The sequence below is a fragment of the Syngnathoides biaculeatus genome, chromosome 13 (genome assembly GCF_019802595.1).
Source record: "Syngnathoides biaculeatus isolate LvHL_M chromosome 13, ASM1980259v1, whole genome shotgun sequence".
Taxonomy (NCBI): Eukaryota; Metazoa; Chordata; class Actinopteri; order Syngnathiformes; family Syngnathidae; genus Syngnathoides; species Syngnathoides biaculeatus.
Genome location: NC_084652.1, coordinates 18,025,672 through 18,050,799, shown reverse-complemented (window position 1 = coordinate 18,050,799; position 25,128 = coordinate 18,025,672). Strand labels below are relative to the sequence as shown.

Here is a 25,128-nt window from a genome sequence, read left to right as displayed (position 1 = left end):
GATCCTCGTACGAAATATGTTGATGTGTACTGGCCCCCTATTTACGGTCTCTTTTTTTCTCCACGGCAGTTGCGACGATGCACCCCTCCCCCTGTCGGTACATCACGAAAGGCTGGATGCTTGAAATGTAGATCTTGTGGTAAACAAGTCTGGCCACCCAGATTTTCTCTCATCATAAAATCTTAAAAGCACAAGTTTGATTTCATATGAGAGTTACACTAACACTATTTTCAGACATTGATACTAAAAAAGAAAAACGCTGGGAGGCAAGGTGATCAGGGATGTAAAACATTGTGCACAGTACATGTTAATATCCTGAAGTAGTACTGACGAGCAGCATAATTGGTTGATAAACAGGAATTCTGTCTGGAAAAACTACATGCAGGTCAACTCACATCAATGGGGGTGCTCTCGGGAACCTCTCTGAGGATCACAATGCAGCGGTTCTGATTGGGTCGCACCTTCTCCCCTTTCTCATCTACCTGGACCAAAGGCAGAGCTGGAAGAAAGGGGAAGAAACAAATGTATGATATGATGTCAAATTGAAGCAGGTGTGTGGATATACATGCGTAGATGTGTGACTGAGGTAGGGCTGGGTTATCTGGCAAAAAAAAAAATATATATATATATATATATATATATATATTTTTTTTTTTTTTTTCCCCCCCCATATTGTCCAATTCCAAGTGATCACAATTTGCTTTTTTTTTTTTTTTTTTTTTTTAAATAAATGGGAAGTTTTAAAAAATCTACACCGAAAACTAAAGCGAGAGTAACCCCCAACATGATATTAGCATTTTTTTTTTTTTTTTTGCAAAACCTTTGGCAACAACTACAGTGTTTTGTGAAAGTATTCGGCCCCCTTGAACTTTTAGACCTTTTGCCACATTTCAGGGCATTCATTCTTCCTCGCAAAACAGCTCGAGCTCAGTGAGGTTGGATGGAGAGCGTTTGTGAACAGCAGTCTTCAGCTCTGCCCACAGATTCTCAATTGGATTCAGGTCTGGACTTTGACTTGGCCATTCTAACACCTGGATACTTTTATTTGTGAACCATTCCATTGTAGATTTGGATTTATTTTTTGGATCATTGTCCTGTTGGAAGATAAATCCCCGTCCCAGTCTCAGGTCTTTTGCAGACTCCAACAGGTTTTCTTCCACAATGGTCCTGTATTTGGCTCCATTCTTCTTCCCATCAATTTGAACCATCTTCCCTGTCCCTGCTGAAGAATAGCAGGCCCAAACTATGAGACTGACACAATTGTGTTTGACAGTGGGGATGGTGTGTTCAGGGTGATGAGCTGTGTTGCTTTTACACCAAACATATCGTTTTGCATTGTGGCCAAAAAGTTGGATTTTGGTTTCATCTGACCAGAGCACCTTCTTCCACGGTTGGTGCGTCTCCCAGGTGGCAAACTTTAAACAAGACTTTTTATGGATATCTTTGAGAACTGGCTTTCTTCTTGCCACTCTTCCATAAAGGCCAGATTTGTGCAATGTACGACTGATTTATGGACAGACTCTCCCACCTCAGCTGAAGATCTCTGCAGTTCATCCAGAGTGATCATGGGCCTCTTGCCTGCATCTCTGATCAATCTTGTCCGTGTTCGAGGTGAAAGTTCACAGGGACAGTGGGTCTTGGTAGATTTGGAGTGGTCTGATACTCCTTCCATTTCAATATGACTTGCACAGTACTCCTTGAGATGTTTAAAGCTTGGGAAATCTTTTTGTATCCAAATCCGGCTTGAAAATTCTCCACAACAGTATCTCTGACCTGCCTGGTGTGTTCCTTGGTCTTCTTGATGCTCTCTGCACTTTATACAGAACCCCGAGACTATCCCAGAGCAGGTGCATTTACACAAAGACTTGATTACATACAGGTGGATTCTATTTATCATCAGTCAACACTGGATCATTCAGAGATCCTCACTGAATCTCTGGAGTGAGTTTGCTGGACTGAAAGTAAAGGGTCTAAATAATATTGCATGCCCCACTTTTCAGCTTTTCATTTGTTAAAAAAAGCAAAAAATATACAATATATTTTGTTCCACTTCACAATTGCGTCCCACTTGTTGTTGATTGACAAAAAATAAAAATTTTATATCTTTATGTTTAAAGTCTGAAATGTGGCAAAAGGTTGAAAAGTTCAGGGGGTCCGAAAACGTTCACAAGGCACTGTAACTGCAAGGGAATATCTCATTCCATGACCCACACTGGCCCTGATGGCATGCACACCAGTTACTTTATGCAATATTTATGTTAATAAATTGGTATGCTATTGTCATACCTTTTGTCATACCGACTGCCGGAGAAAAATTACTTGTGTTTTTACACACTTGACCAACAAAGCAGATTCTGATCTCTTTTACGGCATACTGTATATGCATTACACTCACAGCGTAAAATGTCCACGATGAGCTCCATGTCTGTGCTGAGCTTTTTGATGTGATCCAAGTTGGCCACCGTAGCGATTGGCACATACTGGTCACTGTCCATTTGGGAGATGAGGTAAATGTCACTGGCCAGGTTCTCCCTGAGGGATAAAGAGAAGGCCCACATGCTAGGTCACACTTTGTGGTAAGGGATGAACAGTGATGGACAAGAATGACATCTGGTGGTGAAAGTCCAAATTGTCCAAAATTAGTTGAGAAAATGAACTAGTACGAGTAGTATGAGGAATTATATTGCAAAATGAGTCACAAATGAAGACTGATGCAAATTAGAAAGAAAATGTACACGAGAAAAATTTGGTAGAAAATGCATCAGAAAGACTTACCGGGAAAGATAGAATTCAAGGGTTTTCTTCAGGTTCTCCCTCAAACTTTCCTGTGGAGACTCAGGTTGGGGATCACTGACTGTGACAGAAAAATAACAGTTATTCCTGGCTATTGGTCCCTTTTCCATCTTCCATCCATTCATTTTCTACCGCTTCTCCGGATCGGGTCGCGAGGGAAGTAGGTTCAGCAAGGATTACCGGGCTTCCCTTTCCCCAGCCACTTCTTCCAGGTTTTACGGAGGGATCCTGAGGCATTCCCAGGCCAGCTGTGAGACATAGTCTCTCCAGTGTGTCCTGGATTGTCCCCAAGGTCTCTTTCTGGTGGGACATGCCCAGAACACCTCACCAGGGAGGTGTTTGCGAGGCATCCTGATCAGATGTCCCAGCCACTTCATCGAGCTCCTCTCAATGCGGAGGAGCAATGGCTCGACATTGAGCCCCTCCTGGATGACAGAGCTTCTCACCCTATCTCACACCGCGGATTTCGCGCATTTCGGCCGCTTGTATCCGGGATCTTGTTGTTTCGGTCACGATCCACAGCTCGTGTCCATAGGTGATGGTAGGAACATAGATCGACTGGTAAATTGAGAACTTCGCCTTTCGACTTAGCTCCCTCTTTACCACAATGGCCGATACAAAGTCCGCATCACTGCAGACGCTGCACAGATCCGCCTGCCGATTTCTCGCTCCATTCTTCCCTCACTCGTGAACAAGACCCCAAAATACTTGAACTCGTCCACTTTGGGTACGATCTCATCCCTGACCTGGAGAGGGCACGCCACCCTTTTCCGACCGAGAACCATGGTCTCAGATTTGGAGGTGATGAGGCTGCTTCACACTCGGCTGTGAACTGCTCCAGTGAGCGTTGGAGATCACTCCTTGATGAAGCCAACAGAACCACATCATCTGCAAAGAGCAGAGATGCGATGCTGAGGCCACTAAACTGGACACACTCTACATTTTGGCTGCGCCTAGAGATTCTGTCCAGAAAAGACATCACTCAGCACCGTCTGTTGCGGAAATCAAAGTCATAGTCTTGCACATGAAATAGTCAAGCTATGATTGATAAAAGTAGCGAGCGACAGTTCAGTGTAACAAAGCAGTGTAACGATTGTTGGGCTACCCAAGTTGTGGCCTAAAGTAGATGCTTGCGAGTGATCTAATTTTGTACGTGTTTGAATGCCTGTCCCTTTCAATTAATTGTAGAAAATGGAATGGCACTTGTGGCTCTCTTTGCCAACGCCATAGCATTTACAACACCTAAACTGCACAATTTTGTTTCACCGTGGCATATGTGAAGCTTGTTCATACCTCAATTTTTTTCATTTTAAATGGTAAGGTTTCATATTATTGTCAATTTCTCATTTTTTGAATCACTCCCCTACCTGTTGGAGGAGGCGGCCCCGGCTCTGGAAATTCTGGGTAGGCTGGCTCCGAGTGCTCCAGTTCGACAGGCGTGGCAGAGGCGGGAGACTGGGCCAACATTACTGGGAGTGGTGGAGGCTCATCGGGGTCAGTTAGTAGAGGCTCCTTGAAAGGCTTGTCCTCTTGACTGGCTTCATAGCCTCAAATGCAAAAAAAGTTGGTCAACAATCTAAAGAAGTAAAATTAAGTCTGAACAATTTGGGCAAAAAAAAAAAAAAAAAGGGGGGGCGATGTTTCTTTAAAGGACTACATGAAGACATTGGGGGGAAAAAAGTGCCCAAGGACAACGTTATTTGCATAGTCTGTGCTGCTTCTCTTATACAAGTGTCTTTTTAATTTATTCTCAGCAGTATATTCGGGTTAGGCAGGTCTTTGCATTTCAAATGCCTCATTCCACAGTGATTATCGTCTTGGGGGCGATGGCAACATGTATCCGTGATTTACGGTAAGTAAGCTACTGTCCAACTGTGCATGGACAATACATCAAAATACAACTGCCAGCATCTTGTCGTAGTATGTATTCTTTTATCCCTTTTCAGTCGAATATAAAAAAAAAAAAAGCCATTTTTTCCCTTTTCACCAGTTGACACGACTTACAACTAACTCATGGGTCGCACTTATAGTCACAGATCAAATTTTAACCGGAACAGATTCAGCATACACAAATTTAGTAGATGGATAAAAAGATTATTTTAAATTTTTTATTTATCATTCTACAGGCACACTTTTGCAGAAGACCTGAAACTTGGTGAGATATTGACATTTAGGGTATTTTATTTGCTGAACACATTCTGAACCATTCTTTATTGCCTGAAATCTGCAACAATCATTCCCATCCTCCCAAAAACAGCTATTGACAGTCAAAATGATTACAGGCCTGTTGAACTCACACCAGTGATCATGATGTGTTTTGAGAGGTTAGTTACACATCACATAAGGGGTTCGCTCCCTCCCTCTTTTGGCCCCTACCAGTTTTCCTACAGAGGAAATCGGTCCACCAAGGATGCTATCGCCATAGCTCTCCACACTGCACTGAGCCACCTGGAAGACCGAGTACGAAAAATGTCTTCGATGGCTCAAACTTTGTGGAAGATCGCATGATCAATTGAATCCATCTAAAATCAACCGGAACAGATATGTTTGCACGAAGGTATGCCCTATATTTGATTTTCAATACATGTCTCCTATAAATGAATTAGCAGTTCTTCGCTTGCATAACATAGCTACGTGTGAATGATTGAGACACTTGATCTGTGTTGAGTGATACTTTGCAAGGACCTGACTGCACAAACGTGTCTCTTTGTTGCCGGCTAGCAAGCTAAGCTAAACCGGACTACCGAGTCCTAAAAGCCTTCGACATGCACCGAGACACCAAGACTGAAGGAAGGATGTTTGAGGACACTAAAGTAGTGATTGTCGTACTCAGTCGGGACTTACGGAGGTTCGGCACTAATTCAAGAATAATTATTAAGGGGAGCGTGTGACGTTACACAAAGAAAATGAGAGAAACAACTCATAAATCAAGCCTCACCTTCTTCTTTTCCTTCATGCGGCGGTTCACAAACTGCTATACAGATACACATACAGATTCTGCACACAAGTGTTATAGGTAACACGAAAATAGGAAACTGTCAATGACGAATTCGTCTTTGGGTTATAATATATTATGTGGCTTCTCGGTCTTCCTCTGACTCCGGAAAGATCTCGCGCTAATATCGATGGTTTCTCCATCGATATGCATGGAAATACCATTGAAATACCCCTCGCTGAAATACTTGAAGCCCTGCTGTCTGCTCTTCAACAATATTTCACCATTCGGTAAGAATGCGAGTGAAAAATCAGCTGGTAAATCGGACAATTTCGCTCTCGTCTTTTCTTCCTGCGCCACCATTTTTGTTAATTGTTTGTCTGAGGTTAGCAAGCGTGGGGTGACGTAACTTCAGGAGGCGTGGTTAAGTGCCCTGTACGGAGAGGTCAATTACTGAGAGTGTTCAGGAATAACAACCTGGAAGCTAAGCTGCTTCTGGCTTTCTAGAGAACCACCATGGAGAGCATCCTCACATACTGCACCACAGTGTGGTATGCTGGATGTACAACAGCGGAAAGGAAACTTCTGCAAAGAATGATCAACAGTGCTCAGAAGATGTCTGGCTGCTCTCTGCCCTCCCTAGAGGACATTGCCAACACCCGCTATTACACGGGAGCTACAAACTTGGTTTAGGACTCTTCCCATCCTGGTCACCACCTGTTTAACCTGCTGCCCTCTGGCAGGCATTACAGATCTCACAAAACACAGAAAAGCAGACTCAAAAACAGCTTTTTCAACTCCTTGAACTTAAAACCACTAAACAGTAATGTAAAATTATGCAACTGCACTTTTGTTTGTTTTTCTTGGTTTTAATAATCTTACCAAGGCCTGGACAAGGAGTATAAGACTGTAAAATACACCATATGCATTTATCTATCTATTTTTAAGTTCTTTTCACATAAAATGTGTATTGCTCGTACATATTTTATTTGTCATTTTACCTCATAGCTAAGATGTTCTATTTTTATTCTATTTCATTCTCACAAGCACCTTATGGAAAGCGCTCATTATTTCATTGTATACACAGTCACATGATGACATTAAAGGCTTTTGATTTGCCTAAAAACAGTATGTAAGGGATAACAATGTTGCATCACAATGAAAAAATAAGTAAAAAATAATAGCATAACCCAAGGTAACGGTATGCCAACCTTGTGGGCCATGCTGGGCTGAGGTCTCACAGCCATCCTTCCATGGCTGCAGGGCTGCAGTGCAGTTGTCAGCACCACCACTAGGGTCCAGGCTAAACATGTGATTGGCCCATGCTTTCGCATTGGGGTTGAGGTCCGAAACCTTTGCGGATTCCTGTGAGTGGAATACAAAATGAGACTCAGAAGCTGTGCCATGGCTATTGGATATAAAAGAAAACATACATACACACAAACAGAGAGCAAAACAAAGCTTGTAGATGCTTTTAAGGTTGGGGCAATCGTGCATTTTATATTTGGAACTATAATAGTGATCATCCTGTGGATTATTCAAGTAATTGCATAATGTTTTTGCATCATGCCAATACAAAATATGTGAGGTGCTGATATTTTTATTTGCTTCGGGAAGTCTTCAACAGTAGCATCTGTGTCTTTGATAGACGTGGCTGGCCATTGTGAGTGATATGGGGGGGTTGGGGGTGGGGTCAGAGAAAGATAGGGTTTGTTGTTGCTGACTCAGGATCTGATTGTGAACTGGCCAAACATTAGCCAAACAGCATGCAGAGAGACTTAAATTTAGCTTCATAAAAATAAATTCAGCACGGCCAATGATAAAAGTGTGAATTTTTGTCGCAAGATGCTGCAAAATCATGGAAAATACTGCAAAATGAAAAGCTCAATTTCTCAGGAACCCAAACATATTTTTCAAGATTTTTGCTGCATTGCATACGCAGATTGAAGTGGCCATTCCAACCAGACTTTGAATTTTGACAGATTATAATTTTGGGGAAATCTTGTCACGTTATTTTCAGCTTGACAGCCATAAAATGAAACTGTCTGAAACTAATACACTCAGTCGCATACCTACACAAACAGAAAGCGGACCATTCATGGCGGTTATTGCTTGGGGGACAAGTAGTCACTGCGACACATTGTTTGGTCTCCAATTAAAGCAGTCAAGTAGATTTGACAAGTGAAAAGCAAATGAGCATTTAAATGATAAATCTTGAAACTGTAACACTGTCCCATCCCAGCCGGCTGCCGCGGAAACAATGGCCAGGCAGCACACTGTTGACGCTGCTTGACCTTTAACAAAATGGGAGGCATAAACAGGCGCATTTTCGGAAGAGATGGGTGCATGCTCACCGAGGGTCTGGATGACTTATTGTCATCCGATGGGAGGCTGTGATCTTGTGACAATATTAGAGTACTCACTTTAGTGGCATTGAATGCTCTTCAAGGGAAGTAAACAAAACATGTGCTTTGGGATTGGGGTCCATTTGCACACCTGTGAGCTACGATAAAATAGTTAAAATGTAAACCATGATATTTCAAAATGGTTCAGGCTATGACATCAAATTGTAACCCAAGAACGAGAATTTCTATGGAAATTGAATGTGAATATAGAAAAATTATACAAAAATTTTGCGGAACCAAAATGTGGGATATGAAACTTGAAACTGGAATTGGTCAAGAAATGAACAATGTCCTGTGCTGTCAACCAGTTTTCACAGTAATCAAACTGGAGTTTTGTCAATTGAGCGGAGATATATTCTTACACTTATGAATAGAGATGAAAGTGGACTTTGGTGAAAATTCCTGAAAATACAAATGCGAGAACTCAGGGGATCCGGGGGCATGATCTTCATCTTTTCGCTCCAAGACTTTCGCCATACTGGAAAACGTGCAGACCGCTTGATAACATATGTGTATGTACGTCTATAAGTTATATGTATGCCGTAGTAAACAGAATGCTTCTCTCAGAAATGTTAACATCAGAGTGAAAATACAGATGAAATACCGCCAAAATGGAAATCGTAATGTTGGCGTTATTAGAAACACCAAATTTAATACAGATAGCAATGCCATAACACAGGTAGCTATGCCGTTTTCCACTATCACAGCTGTGACTAATTTCACAACGAGCGTTGCCAATAGATGCTGCTGGCTGGTCTTGATCACAGCCTCCCCCCGCGTCATGCCATTACCCCCCATTTTCACAACGAATCTACACGTTTCACAACAATGACATTTTCAGCTGAAAAAACTCGGAATTCCGCGAAAAATTCTCATCCCTGTTATAGGTCTATGATGTTTTTCTTTTTAAAATTTTTTCCCCTCTACCAATATGGAGTGTTGTACGTGAAATAATTAACTTAATTTTAAAAAAGGTGGCACGGAGGAGCAGGTGGTAAAGCGTTGGCCTCACAGTTCTGAGGTCCTGAGTTCAATCCCTGACCCACCTTTATGGATTTTACATTTTCTCCCCATGCCTGCGTGGGTTTACTCCGGGGACATCCGGTTTCCGCCCACATCCCAAAAACATGCAACATTAATTGGACACTCTGAATTGCCCCTAGGTGTGATTGTGAGTTCGGCTGTTTGTCTCCATGTGCCCTGCAATTGTCTGGAAACCAGTTAAGGGTGTACCCTAGCTCCTGCCCATTGACAGCTGGGATGGGCTCCAGCACGCCCACACTGTGTCGCGATCAACGCAATGAGCACCCCTGGTGTAACGGAGTTTCCTTTGACATGGCTCATCATAATGTTGATGACTTTCAACATAAATGCGCTCGCAGTACGTGAAGCAGCTCTGAACATGCACTTTCGGCCTAACTTCTGTACTGAGCTTGCATTTCCTGTTTCCCTGTAAATATTGGTTGTTTTGGAGCTGGCTTCTTTAGTTAACGTTTATGAAATGAACACGTAAATTAATAATAATAATACCCTAACCCTAAAGACTACACAAAATAAGCGACGTCTTTCAATATCTATTTTCTTCTACTCATAAATTTTACGCGCGTGATTTTTCGTGCTCGACTGTGCAGATTTGCGAGCACGGAGGCGTGGGCGCGTCAAATGTGAGTGACTGGTCAAAAATCAATGTTCTTCCTCCTTATTCCTGTGTTACTGTTCTATGTGACTTGTACAGACATGGAATAGATGGGTGGGTGGTAGTTGTCCCACAAGTTTTCCAGCTGATAATATCAGAGGCATAACGGTGAATACGTGAAATAAATAAATAAAACAAAAATTCACATATGTTTCTTGCCTGATAATGTGGAAGTAAGCGATTCCTCCTAGGTGCAAGTGCGCATCGCCGCGACTGCTGTAAATAGGAGGCCAGCTTGCTAGAACATACCTTTTTGTGCATGCGCTCGACATATTGGCCACATGCGCAGGCGTTATGGCACTCGTCAAATGTGAGTGACTGAGATATGTATATAACGCCAGTATGTGTTTTGTGCTAAACAACATTGTTTTGGGTAAGGACGAATGAAGAGACACGCTTGCGAAGCACAGTTTAAAATGCGGAGAAGCATGAGAATGCAGCAGCAGCAATAGAATTCAAGATCAACGAATCCATGGTGCTAAAATTGAGGAAGCAGGAAATTGAGCTTTACCAAGTCCAGACAAAGCTGAGTTTCAGCAGAAACAAGGCAAGGTGGCCCGAGTTGGAAGAGCAACTCGAGCAATGAATTGACCCCTCCGTAGAGGCACTTAACCACGCCTCCTGAAGTTACGTCACCCCACGCTTGCTAACCTCAGACAAACAATAAGCAAAAATGGCCTCGCAGGAAGAAAATACGAGAGCGAAATTGTCCGATTTACCAGCTGATTTTTCACTCGCATTCTTAGCTAACAGTGAAATATCGTTGAAGAGCAGACAGCAGGGCTTCAAGTATTTCAGCGAGGGGTATTTCAATGGTGTTTCCATGCATATCGATGGAGAAACCATCAATATTAGCGCGAGATATTTCCGGAGTCAGAGGAAGACCGAGAAGCCACATAATATATTATAACCCAAAGACGAATTCGTCATTGACAGTTTCCTATTTTCGTGTTACCTATGCAGATCTCTGGCCTCTGATTGGTCAGCGACGCGGATGACGCAATTTCTATGGAGGGGTCAATTAATGATCAAAAAACAAAGAACAAACACCTGCTTTGATAAAAGAAGCACAGTAAATGAACTTGGAGCTTGCTATTATTCTGGGAGGCTTGACAAAGCAACTTCATTCGCTGGACATTGGTGTAAACAGGGTGTACAAAGTGAAGTTGAGAGTGGCGGATGACAAATGGCAAATACAGCTTTATTAAGACTGAGGGGCAGCGCCGGGCAAGATATGCCACAATTTGTTAAAGGGTTGTGGATGCTTGGGCTCAATGTGCCTGCTTCCACTGTTGTTTGAAAAGCCGGATCATATCTGAGGAGCCGCACGGCAACGTAAATGACAATGACGAGAAAGAACCTGGCGTGTTTGACGGAGAACTTGCCCAGCTATTCATTTTGGATACAGAAGATAAGGACTTTGATGGATTTGTGGATGAAGACTAATCAAAACAAAAATGTACGTACATTGTTAAATACGTCAAAGTACAACTGAACTCACTGTTTACATTGTTAGATACTTCAATAATGCATGAAAGTACAACCGAACTCAGTTTTGCTCCCGGTGCCTTTCTAAATAGGGTACCATGTACCGTGCTGTTTGCTGTGGTGTAATAATTTTGGTTTGGTGTGACACTGTGAATGAGGATGGCGTGTTGACTGGTGACTTGCTTGTAGTGGGGAAAAAAAGTACAAGCTTGTCCTTCTGCTTACAAAAATAAGGGGACAATTGCACCACTGTCTCTCGTGAGAGCTACCATACCTGCACCCAAAAAACACGGTGCGCCTTATTCATCCATTTTCTTAGCCGCTTATCCTCACAAGAGTCTAGGGGAGTGCTAAAGCCTATCCCAGCTGTCAACAGGCTGGAGCCAAGGTACAACCTGAACTGGTTGCCAGCCAATCGCAGGACATGTTGAGACAAACAACCGCACTCACAATCGTACCTAGGGGCAATTTAGAGTGTCCAATTAATGTCGCATTTTTTTGGGATGTGGGAGGAACCCGGAGTGCCCGGAGAAAACCCATGTAGGTATGGGGAGAACACGCAAACTCCACACAGGGAGAGCTGGGACTGAACCTGGGTCTCAAAACCACCCAACACATCCATGCCCACACCAAGACAAGCTACACGGTAAATGGCCAGGCACACCCCTACACCGGCAGTCCCCAGCGGCAACTCCAGTCCCCAAAACCAAACACAAGCACCGATGACTGAAAGAGGAAAAACTCAACAACCCGTTCCACAATGCAAGTGCAAACATCCACCACGCCAAAACGACGACCCCTGGCGGTCACCCCCGAAAACAAAAGACCATAAGCTTCAACTGAATGCATTTCTTAAAGTCTTGGGGCCCTTTGCACAATGGTCACTGCACTGGGCTATTGCTCTCTTAGGCATTCAAACTGCTCTAATTGCTAGAGAACTCTGGATCTTTTTGCATCAATGTCAAAAAAAAAAAAAAAAAAGGGGGGGGGTACTGGCATTACCATATTACTAACAATCTTTTATTACCCCGTGACTATTCTTGCAATGTCCTTATGTCTCAAAAGTATTCTCTTTCAACTGAGTGTTTGCTGTCAGACTAGAGTAGCTCCAACTACCGACACAAATTCCTTGTTTTTGACATACTTGGCAGGATTCCTATTAAGACATTTCAAGCCCATGCAGGCCACATAAAACAGAATGCCAGGCCACATTTGGCCCGTGAGCCATGAGTTTGACAAGGTCTGAAGCTTCATTAGTTTGTGCCTTTAAATACATTTTTGACAACAGCAACCAAGTATGTTGACAGTGGTAATTACGGGAGGCAACGCAGCCGTCACAAGATGCAAGCCTATTGGTAGATGCCAAGGTGTTCTGTCAGAGAGTTGTCATTGATAAGACACATTACATGGAGGAATCTTTGATATCCCCAACAAAATGTCGGGACTGATCTGGGAAACTTGGAAATCATTGATTAAATCAATTAGGCATTATATAATAGCTTGCACCAGGCACCTCTTCAATGTAGACGTCCTGGTAATATCAAATGCTGGATCATCCTCCCCCAATATTCGGAACAACTTGTGTTTCGGCCTTAAAAAGCCAACATTTCGTGATTTCTGGAACAAAATCTGGATCTTATTTAACATTGGGAAGCTCTGAGAAACCAACGTTGGATGCTGCCGAAACGTTGCTCACTGCCGACGCTCACAAGTAAATTTCACCCAGGACAGGATGCCAAAGTTGTCCAAGAGTGGATGTCATTCATGGAATGTGTCCTCAGAAGCACTCAAGGTTCTACTCAATTCTTTTACATAAAGTATTTGAGGGTTTTTTTTTGTGTTGTATTCATTTTTTCCAAATCACACAAATCTCGAAATTTCCAGGGAGAATTTCTCTGTAAATCAAGATTTCATGATGTTTTTTTTTTTTTAAATTCTGTCAACTTCAAATCAATCCTGGTCAGCCCGGGAGCAATGATAGAAAACTTGGCCAGTGAATATAGTTAGTGGACAGACATCTAGCCCAGCCTGGTTCAACTGGATGCTGCACCCCTGAGTATCCAAGTGTCAAGTGTAAATTGTGAGCAAGACTTTGCAGTATTGTACAGACAGACTAAAAAATTCACACCATATTTTAAAAGAGCACAATGTGAATAGTATGTTTCTTTCGGCTCGTCCCGTTAGGGGTCGCCACAGCGTGCCATCTGAGATTAACGCTCATATTTATTTGGCACAGTTTTTACGCCAGATGGCCTTCTTGACGCAACCCATCTTGGGGAGTAGAGACCCCAGTGAGAATAATGTCACTTAATTTTCTTGTGGTATTTTACACCTAGAATCTTACGTTTTTTTTCCTCATTCAGATCAAAACTGACCTGAAAAACAGACTTCAAGAAGAGCACCTTGCTGCATATATGACGATTAGTATAGATGGACCTGCCCCTGAATCATTCCTTTCTAAATAGAAAGGCCTCAGAGATTTGTTTTTTCAAAGAAGAGAAAGATCCATTGCTCTGACAGAAATTGTCAACTTTGTATTGAATAGATAACTAGAAATTGTATAGCTGTATGAGGAAAAAATAAATTTGAAAGATGGAGGCATGCACGAGTAAAGAGAGGAGTGAAGATTAGACAAAGTAAAACAATGTATGTGTGTGAATGAGAGTGCAGGAGAGGGAAGAGTGAGGTTCCAGGGAGAAAAGATAGAGAGGGTGGACAAGTAAAATACTTGGGGTCAACAATCCAGAGCATTGGTGAGTGTGGTAAGGAAGTTAAGAAACTGGTCCAAGCAGGTCGGAACATCTGGTGGACGGTGTCTGGTTTGTTATGAGACAGAAGAGTTTTTGCTAGGATGAAGGGTAAAGTTTAGAAAACAGTGGTGAGGCCAGCCATGATGTTTGGATTCAATACTCTAGCACTGAAGAAAGAACAGGAAGCAGAGCTGGAGGTGGCAGAAACAAAGTTGTCGAGGTTCTCTCGCTGAGTGAGCAGGTTGGATAGGTTTAGAAATGAGCTCATTAGAAGGACAGCCAAAGATAAATTTTTGGAGACAAGGTTCGAGAGAGCAGACTTCAATGGTTTGAACATGTCCAGAAGCAAAAGAATGACCACGTTAGTAGAACGCTGTTGAGGATGGGCCTGCCAGGGAAAAGAGTGAGAGGAAGACCAAAGAGAAGGTTGACGGATGTTGTTAGGGAAGACATGAGTGCAGTTGGTGTTTGAGCGAAAGATCCAGGAGATAGGTCTACATCGAAAAAGATGACGCGCTGCAACGACCCCAAACGGAACAAGCAGAAAGGAAAATAATGTGCAATACATGAGCATTGTTCATAAACCTTTGTTTGAATAGAATTGGAATGCGCTTATCCAACACCATGGCGCCACCCTGTTCTACCATAAGTACATTTTCAATCTAGGGGAAACGGTGTACCTAGTTTTTGTGCAATAAATATACCAACAGTCACTCACATTTGAAAAATATACGAATGCGGTCAGTCATCCCCAATAACTGACTGAGTTGTTATACCCAAATATGGAGTTGTTACCTAATACCATAATCATAATTTATTGACATTGTACTGAGACAGAAATTTTTTAAGAGGTCACTAGACATTCAATTTCAAAACTAAGTATTCATATCAAATAATTTTATTTCATTTTGATGTATTGTTATAATCTAGCGTAATTTACGACGTTATCTATTGTCAATCCATTGATGAAAGCGAGCAGGAAACGATCTATAGCTTCCTAAAGCATGGAGAGGGGAAACGTTTTCAACTTCAAGATAGCGCGGTACCATGGGAGAAAATGACCGTTCGCATTTAGATATATGGACAGACTAGTCTAATGTAAGAATTTAGATCAAGTCAAAGTAAATCTAAATCTCATATTATAGTTAGATACTGAAACCTTACCTGTGTTATATCCCAGAAATGTTTTCAGTGTAATTTATATTCCTTTGACATGGCTCATGATGTCAATGACTTTTGATGTAAATGCGCTTGCAGTACGTGAAGCAGCTTGGAACATGTGCTTTTGGCATCATTTCCGAACATGCTCAGTACAGTTAACTTGCATTTCCTGTTTCCGGGTGAATACTGATTGTTTAGGAGCAGGCTTGTTTAGTTAACGTTTATGAAATAAACATGTGAATTAATGTCAAGACCAATGTTCCCTCTAATTTTTTTTTTTACGCATCTGAGCAAACACACTAAGCCCACGAGCGACTCAGATTGACCACTGTGAGCAACAGACATATGCACTGTGGTCAGATCAGTGTCATCCATTGAGGTTACATGGCTCATTCAAAGATTCAGATTGCAGCATTTACATTCCCATCAGAAAATTTCAAAGAACAATTTTGTGTTTTTGCAAACTCACAATGAAAATGTCAACAAACAAAAAAATACACTGCTAACTAAACCAAGCCAACTATAAAGTATAAATTTGAAGGGTTGCATGCAACTTTAATTTTTTTTAACCCACAATGATATCCCTGTCTGTTTTTCTTGGTGTAAAACTGAATTATTGCTTGGAGAATATCTTTAGCAATGCATGTTAAAACCTGAATGATGCTCCCAAACAGTTTTAATGTTAATGTTATGTTGCCTCCTATATTTAAAATACAGAATTAGCTTTTTGTGCACTGTATTATCTGTGCTTACAGCCTCAATCAGGCTGTGCCAAGGTGGAATTTTAACATTATACACCATTTCATCCTGTACTTTCTACTTTTTACTTAAAAAAAAAAAAGAGAAAATCTTGTCCAGTTTCACCACTTTTTCTTCTATTACTCACATACCCCGACATTCATTAAAGCAACAGCACTTCTTTTCACTTGTGTTTTTACTTTTACCAATATTATCGAGAGTAAACACAAGCCTGCATATCTAACTCTCTTTGCTCTACGTTGCCCAGAATGAGTGGGTGGACAGTGTTTGTAATTATGAGTGTACCCCTTTAAGAGCCGAAGGGGGGAGAAGTCAGGTAAACTAGCATGAGACCGTGTGCTTCCGTGTTAAAAAAATAATAATAATTAAAATAAATAATAAAAAAGTGAAATATAAAATAAGAGTCAGGCTGAGGTTCAGTGGCTGGATTGGTTCTCATGTGTGCTGAGAATGCCTACGTATTTCTACTCGTAAATTTTACAAGCATGATTTTTCATGCTGGACTGTGTAGATTTGCGAGTGCGATAGCACCCATCAAATCACAGTGACTGTACAATGATATTCAAATCATACGAGCATTCAAATCATTTTTTTAAACAACACAAGATTGGCAAACCAGGGGTTGTGGGTTCGTATCCCACTGGGGCCTCCACTCTCTGAGAAGGGTTGCGTAAGGAAGGGCATCCATCCGTCGTAAAAATTGTGCCAAACATATATGTGCGTTCATCTGCGATGACATGCTGATGACCCCGAAAGGGACAAGCCGAAAGAAACTTATTTACAAGAATGAGCGATCATTCATGTTAAAGTTAATTTAAAGATAATTGGTGCAGAGTAAGCTACCAGACACGGAGAGGTCAACCCCAGACCAAGCAGTGTTATGTAATCTTCTCCCCACAACATCATACTGATAAATGTGCCCCCCTAGTCCATACTGAAACAATACCATGGAAAAAGTCTAAAACAGCAGTAAAAGTGTTGGAATCATATATGGCAAAACAAGAACACTGATTTTAAATTTATATACTGTAATTTCCGGCCAACAGAGCGCACCTGATTATAAGGCTCACCCAGTGCATTTGGATAGGAAACATCAATTTGTCCATACATAAGCCGCACTTGTGTAAAAGCTGCAAATGCCCACATTGAAACCCACGTTGAAACACGAGATATTTACATAGAAAGACGGTACACAGAAAGAGTTTTCAAAGTTTTAATACCCTAGCTTAGCTGAACATAGCAACAACACTGTAGCACAAACTGGGCTGTTAAAAAAAAAAAAAAAAAAAAAAAAAAAAAACAGCCACGGCAGTTACACAGTAGCAACATGGTAGAACAGCACTAACAGCGCCAGTTGAAAAAAAATGCATACTGGTAAAAATCACCAAGACACGGCAGTAACACAGTAGCAACAGGCTAGTGCAGCGCTAACACGGCCGGTAAAAGTCCTTTCCTCGGCACATATATTCCACCGATTTCACGCTTACCTTTTCCGCTCGAGTGCCCCCTTACGGCCATTAGAAAAAATGCAGAAATTAGCCACATCACCGCATAAGCCGCAGCGTTGAAAGCGTGTAAAAAAAGTTGCGACTTACGGGCCGGAAATTACGGTATATTTTAAAGCTCCATTCATATAATACCAAAATGCATGCATGTGAGGCGCAGGTATTATTATCCACTTGGGCTTCCCATCCTTTTGTTCTACACTTGTACCTGTGACTTTGAATGTGTGGGTTAAAAAGGTGAGGCCTTTGAGTGATCATTAGATGTAGCCGCTGCAGCTAGCATATGAAAGTGCTTGTTAAACTTTTTTTTTTTTCCTTCAATAATACGATTGACTGTGCATGGACGTGCCAATCCTTGACCACCTGTGGAGGGATTACAATTAGTTCCAAATAGGAGTAGTAAATTAGTTAATGCTGTTTACTTGACCACGGGGTGCAGTTCTGTCACCAAGTTGCATATGAACTAAGTGTGAAATGATCAAACTTTTGATAGTCTCCATCTTTTGCAGTTTCATCTAGCTCACCCTTATTGCCCTGTCAGTTTCAGTAAGTCTAATGCAAAAATGACCGCCACAAAATCTATGATGATAAAATATATAAGTAAAATCTAAAAAATTCATAATAAGTGAACCGCGATATGGTGAGGGATGACTATATTTCACCTCTAATGTGAACTGACGGCTGACAAACTAGGACATACCAAATGAGCGTTGTCCTTGGCCTCTTGTACTTGCTGCACCTGTGGTTCAGCGACAACCTTCGTGTCCTGATCAGAAGTCATGAGCCGTCTGCTTCTTGGCTCCTCAGGGAGAAGTGTGTGTGGCACCGATGATGCTATGGCACACTGCAACAGAAATAAAAACAATATATTAAAAAAAAAAATAAAATAAAATAAAATTAAAAATAAATAAATAAATCAAGGCAAAGATTGGTCATCGCTTGGTGATACGAAAACAAAATCTGTAAAAATAAAGATCACTGCACAATTGATACATCCCCTGTGAGTCAATATGGCTTTGTGCTCACATTGATTTCAATGAGTACGTGAAAAGAAGCACAGTGACCGTTTGGTGGGATTCCAGCTGTCCAAAACAGATAAGACAATTATCTTATCAATCAATCAAACATTTCAACCAATCGACATACACGACAGTTGACCTCTACAGGCAGCTAATACTTAAACGAGCACAATCATTACCAACTAGCCTGAGTGGTGGGCCTGAACCAGCCCAGTATATTCATGATACGTTTCAATAATTGGTTCTTATGTAGTGTCTTTACTATTATTTAAACAGTTAAGAACAGGTTACTTCTCTGTGGTGAGTTTTTGGGGCAGAAACTAGACTTCACACCGAACCGATGATTAGAATTTTTGCATATCGGCTTATCGCTGCTGCACGAGGAAGCGCCCTGATTACATTGTGTATTTAAGTCTTGTTTTTCATGCAACTTGTTCCCAGATCATTGTGTGTATAAGCATGTGTTCACAAGTGTCTGCCTCGTCCCATGTCATAACATGACTGAGCCATATCAAGTAAAGTTACGTTTTCATGTTTTGCCATGTTCGATTTTTGACATTGTTTCACATTTTTTTTGGGACAAAGTCAATTTTGCCTTGTGATTTTTATAGCGTCAACCTGTTGGACTGCCTTCCTGTGTATGACCTCTGCCCGGCAATAAACCTTCGTAAAAGCCACGCTTATGTCTCGGTTTCCTACATTTGGGTCCAACGTCTGCCTCATTTGTGGCAAAATCAAGTTTATTTATCATCAGCTAATAATCCGGTGTTTCGCAATGCAAGACGGTATCATGAATTTTAATTCCGATGCGAAAGAGAGCCTGAATTAATGACCACTGACAAAAAAATGGTGGCACCATGTGCTGGACACACAGTAAAAACATTTTGTAAAAAACTACCAACCAACCCTAGTTCTGAAATGTAGGAAATCGTAATTTTTTTTTTTGTGGGGGGGGGGGGTTTGGGGGGCTATCAGTGAAAAGAAACTTTGGTGGTGTGGGAATTTTTTGCAGTGCCTCAGATGGACCACAAAACAAAATTTGTACTATGATGATTGAACTATGAGTTCACTTCAATAAATTCCGCCAGATCCTATTAATACATCCATGCATTTTCCAGGCCGCTTATCCTCACAAGGGTCGCGGGTGTAACGAAGCATATACAAGCTAACTTTAGGCGAAAGGTGGACTACACCCTGAACTCCAGTCTTTTACAAAACTGGGCTTTACCTTGTCAAATCAAACATCACCAGATACACTCATTACAATGGCAAAGATGATTCATGTGAAAATCTGTGCCAAAATATCAAACTGTCGAATAACATAACATTGAGATAAGCATTTTTGTTACCAAACATGAACAATGGTTGGAAAAAAAAAACATTACACTTGATTTCTGATTCCAAAATTAGTTCATAAATTGTGTGTGAATACAATGAGGAGAATTAAGATTTCTATGGTTTCACAGTCATAATGGCCCTCTGAGGGAAACCGTAACTGCAATGTGGCCCATGACAAAAATTTGTTTGACACTCTTGGTGTCAAACCTAGTTTTACACAGTACTGCATGTTAGCAGTGGGGAAAAAAAAGTTACTTTTATGAGTGCTGTCCTATGAGTGTGGCCTTCTCGTTGTCGTTATACGAGTCAGACCCCTCCTGTTGTTGGTGCGAGCAGCGGCTGTGGATTAATTTAATGATTGATTGATGCACCTGTAATTTATTTAACCAGGTAAGAGAACAGAAGAGATTCCCATTTGCAATGCTAACCTGGCAATACCGTCAACCCATAAGATTTTTATTCCCATATAGCATACTCATACTAGCTTCTTCTTTTCCTTTCGGCTTGTCCCGTTAGGGGTTGCCACAGTGTGTCATCTCAGATGCACGCATATTTGTTAGGTAGTTTTACACCGGATGCCCTTCCTGACTGGTTTTCATTATATGTCATTAGTAAGACAGTCGTTCCACTCATGTGAAAAATTGTGTGTTATGAAATAAACGGCCTGCCTTTGTAATAGCCTACTGCTTGTCCGCCTTAAAAAAAATAAAATGAAATAAATCAAGCTCTGAGCCTTCATAACATAACAGGTGGACTATCATAGTTAATAGGACCTACGTTACACCTGGAAGATGTTGGTCAGCAAGTAGGTCCCTAGATGAGGAGGTGTGGGCGGACAGTATTGATCTGCCCTTATCAAGTGAGCTGCCCCATACTACAATATTTTGATTCAAATAATTGATATACTTATCGATTGATTCATACGTGTTATGAGTTTATTTTTTTTTTGGAGGGGGGATTTACAGTGTACAGTTGAAACCAGAAGTTTATATAAACTACCGTAATTTCTTGTGTATAATGTGCACAAATGTAAATTATTATGATTATGCGATTACAAAGTTGACCACAAAATTCTGGAAAACCCTTGTATGTATATAAAATTTTTACAAAGCACTCTAGCCACGTGATCAAAATGTGGGTAAAATAAGTATTATGTGTGAGCTAACGAGAATTATATTTTGTAATTTTTTAAAAAGAATTATTCTGAATTTAGGCAATTTATTTGAACACGGAATTTTTAATGAACTTGCACTTGTTTTGAAATTCTCAGTCCTACTTTTATTGAGTAAATTAGAAATCAGTTTCATGCTCTATTAATAAGGCAGAATTTGTACGATGTGTACAATTCTTTTCAGGAAAAAAAATGGACCAGACAATACATTTATTTAAATGAAATTCAACAGTCAAGCATTTCATAAAAGCATCTTCATGAATTAAATCATTACCATATAGAAATAATTAGGATTGTTGTTCTGTCATCTTTAAAAAATATTAAGCTTTACATGATCAAGACTATCACCGGTCAGCGAGTCTAAAAAAAAAAAAAAACTATAGCGGATCACAGATTAGATCACAAGTTGGAGGAGATGGACCTTGGTCATCTATTTAAATGACCTGTTCATTTACTGCATATACTTGTGTAATTGCTCCACAAATATATATTTCTCAAAAATGTATTTGTTCAACTATTTGTGCCAGTGAGGCATTGTGACTGACAGAACAAAATAATAGGTCTTCTATTAAATGCCGGTATACGTCTTCAGTATACAACAAAAACAAAGGAATTTACCTTGCCATTCGAATACTTTGGAAGGGGCTGTAATTGTTTCAACATGATTTAAGGAAGACTTTGTCGAGACTAATAGGAATGGGAGCACATATTAAAAGTCAGTAGATGATGGTTCAGTGTTTCTTTTAATGCCAGAGTTAGCCACAAATATCACCAAGAAACATCTCTAAATTGGAAAAGTATTATCGAAACTCCTCTCTCGCTCAAACATTCCAATGAGCCCGGCTGGAAAACTGACAGCCAATCAGCATTTGCCACGCCTGCAGTGCTTCCTGTTCTGACCCCACATTGCTCGTGGATACATTTCACCAAACACAGAACGTCCACTATCTGGCATTTTGTGGTCGATTTTTGTGAAAAATAATTACAAACACACAAAACAAAAACAGCATAATGTACAATGTTCAATCCTATGTGTTGGAGCCAGAATACACACAGTTGTAAATAGGAGCCGAGAAGTGTAGTGTGCTAAGAGCCAGTAAAGTGAGAATAACACCGAGTCGATGCATTGTCTTATTACGACTCCCACCATGGAGCAAACAAAACAAAACTAACAATGTATAATCTTGAAGCCTATGCATTTGAGCCAGAATACACACAAGTGGAACTTGACCTGTTGGAGAGGGAGCGTGATGCTGACAGAGGAACACAACAATCAAATAACATGGACCTAGGAGATGTTCCAGACAGGCTCGTTTCGAAAGACTGGTGTTTGTGTTCTCTTTGTAACCTAATGCCAACTGTGGCACCATGCCAGCGTTGTTGTGAGTTTGAAAACGAATTAAAAAAAAAAAATGGAGCGTATCGGAATGAACTTGGTCAACATGTCTGCATAACATAGATACTAGATAACAGATATGAAGTTGTTTGTTTGGACGAAGACGTGTTACATATCAATTTACTCACAGTGAAAAAAATAAATATTTTAACACCCTGCTATATTGCACGTTCTCCCACTTAGAAATCATGGAGGGGTCTGAAATTTTCCAGATTTTGCTTGGATTTCAAATATGTTATTTATTTTCAATTAATGTCCAAAACATATGTAATAATAATAATATTACTTAACATTGGAGGGTTTATTGAAGATATGAAATTCAGGCAAAGTCTTCCGTTAATGTGGCACCTTCAGTCATGTGGAAATTGCAGCAAAGTATGAAGCAGACTTGTGCAAGTCACCAATTTTCTTCCTAATTTATTTTGACGCTCTCATTATGTTGCACAAAGAAGCAGTGTTACAGGTGTATCTCAGATAAACTAAAATGTTGTCAATCCTATCAGAAGCTTCCAAATACGTGATATCATCTGGGTTAACCCAAACTGTTTAAAGTCATTGCAATCTTACTGTATGTTCTGCACACATCTTACTTCGAACTAAGTTATTATAATATTCTGGCATTCAGGAAATAATTTGAGGTACCATATTTTACCAAAACAACTATTTCTAGTATTTGGGCTGTAGTATTGACTCCATGGTGTCTCAGTAAAAGTCAAATATGAATTAATATCATCCATGCATGAGTTACAGTAGTTACAATTTACTCCACAGTGTTATTAATGAGCTGAAATATTTATATTTGGGCAGACAGTGCCACACAAATATTACATGAAAGCTGTTTTTGTCCACTTGAATGTAAACATGAGTAGCACACCATTGCCTTCATGGTAACCATGATCTTTCCAAAATGGTGGTCATTTAGGCAGGATGATTACTGTAATTTCCGGCCTAGAAGCAGCAACTTTTTTTCCACACGCTTTCAATCCTGCGGCCGATGCGCTGATGCGGCTAATTTGTGCATTTTTTTCTAACGGCCCCAAAGGGGCACTCGAGCGGAAGAGGTAAGCGTGAGACCACTGGAATATATGTGCCAAGGAAGTGACTTACTTTTTTTTTTTCCTAAACCGGCTCTATTAGCGCTGTGCTAGCGTGTCTCTGCTGTGTCTGTGATTTTTACCAGTATGTTTTTTTTTTTTGTTAACCGGCCCTGTTAGCGCTGTGCTTGCGTGTTGCTGCTGCGTCTCAGTGATTTTTACCGGGATTTGTTTTTTTTACTGGCCCTGTTAGTCCTCGCTAGCGTTACCGCTACACTGGCGTGTTTCTGCCGCGTTTGTGATTTAGGTATGTTTGGTTTTTGTTTTAACCAGCTCTGTTAATGCTGTGCTACCATGTTGCAACCATGTAGCTGCCGCAACTGTTTTTTTTCTTTTTTTTTTTTAAACCAGCCCTGTTGCCGCTGTGTTGTTGCTATGTTAAGATAAGGTAAGGTATTAAAACTTTGAAAACTCTGTTTACTGTCTTTCTTTGTAAATATCTCGTGTTTCAATGTGGGCACTTGCGGCTTTCACACAGGTGCAGCGTATGTATGTACCAAATGGTAATTCCTTTACAAATGTACTGGGTCAGGTTTATAATCCGGTGCACTCTGGAGGCCGGAAATTACGGAAGATGGGATGGCTCATCTAGTATTACTACCCATGCCCGGAAGGCGCAATAGATGTGCGTGGTCATGTGATTCTCTTATGTCATTTGGTGAACTAGACTTAAAAGTCACTAGCAATTCAATTACATTGGGGCAAACAACTCCCAATGCAGAAGTCAATGTCATAGAGTCGCATGAAATAGTTGATCAGATGGGGTGGCATATCTAGTTTTATTCCCATGACCGGGAGGCCCAATAGATGAAGTTGTGTGTGGTCATGTGATTTTCTTGTGTCGATTGGCCAACTATATTTAAACGTCACACTCAATTCAATTGGATTGGAGCAAAGAATCCCCAATGCGGAAGTCGAAATTGTAGTCTTGCATGAAATAGTTGATACAGTAAATATGCAATCAATAAAAGTACTGAGCGACATTTAGATCATCGTAATGGAGTAAAAGTATCGTTACTTTTTTGCAGCAGAAGCAGTGGAAGTATTTTTTCCTGGTCTCGTCAACTCCTGGCAACTGATTTTCCTGTATGATTACAGGACAAGGTCAAATGAATGTAGTCGTGATTTTGATATCTTTTGGGTGATCCTGTACCAATCTTTGGTAGACCGTCGTGATGTGGCCTGTGGGTCATATTTTGCCCATTCCTGGACTGGTAAAAGTCCAGACTTCAACCGGATTGAAATTTGATTGAAAATACCGTTCAGGCATGAAAACCCCTTTTTCTAAAGTCAAACAACTCTGCAAGGAAAAGTGGGCCAAAATCTCTCTCCACAGATATGTGAATGACTCAATAAAGGTTATAGAAAAGGGTTGATTTCAGTTGTTACTGCTGAGGATGTTCCTAACCATTTATAAGATTTAAGGTGCCATTACTTTTTCATACAAGGCCAGGTACTGGTAACTGAATACTTTTTTCCCCTTTAATAACTGAAACCAATTAAAAACTGAATTTTAAGTTTACTTGGGTTATATTGGTTGGATATTCTGATCTGAAACAAAGTGGGGAAACAAGAATTCAAGAAGGAGGCCAATTCTTTTTCCAGGGCACTGTACAAT

At 40.7% G+C, this 25,128-nt stretch overlaps 1 protein-coding gene across 1 annotated transcript in view; it reads right to left on the bottom strand.

Moving 5' to 3' along the window:
- The window catches only part of larp4b (La ribonucleoprotein 4B), a 48,942-nt gene that overhangs the window by 21,362 nt on the left and 2,452 nt on the right, over positions 1-25,128 (bottom strand). The window contains exons 2-7 of the mRNA XM_061838932.1: positions 18,193-18,336; positions 6,940-7,093; positions 4,161-4,340; positions 2,776-2,854; positions 2,396-2,532; positions 396-499 (exon numbers count right to left, since the gene is read on the bottom strand). Of these exons, the coding sequence (XP_061694916.1) occupies positions 396-499; positions 2,396-2,532; positions 2,776-2,854; positions 4,161-4,340; positions 6,940-7,093; positions 18,193-18,273 (735 nt within the window). The 5' untranslated portion in view covers positions 18,274-18,336. The remainder of the gene's footprint in view (positions 1-395; positions 500-2,395; positions 2,533-2,775; positions 2,855-4,160; positions 4,341-6,939; positions 7,094-18,192; positions 18,337-25,128) is intronic.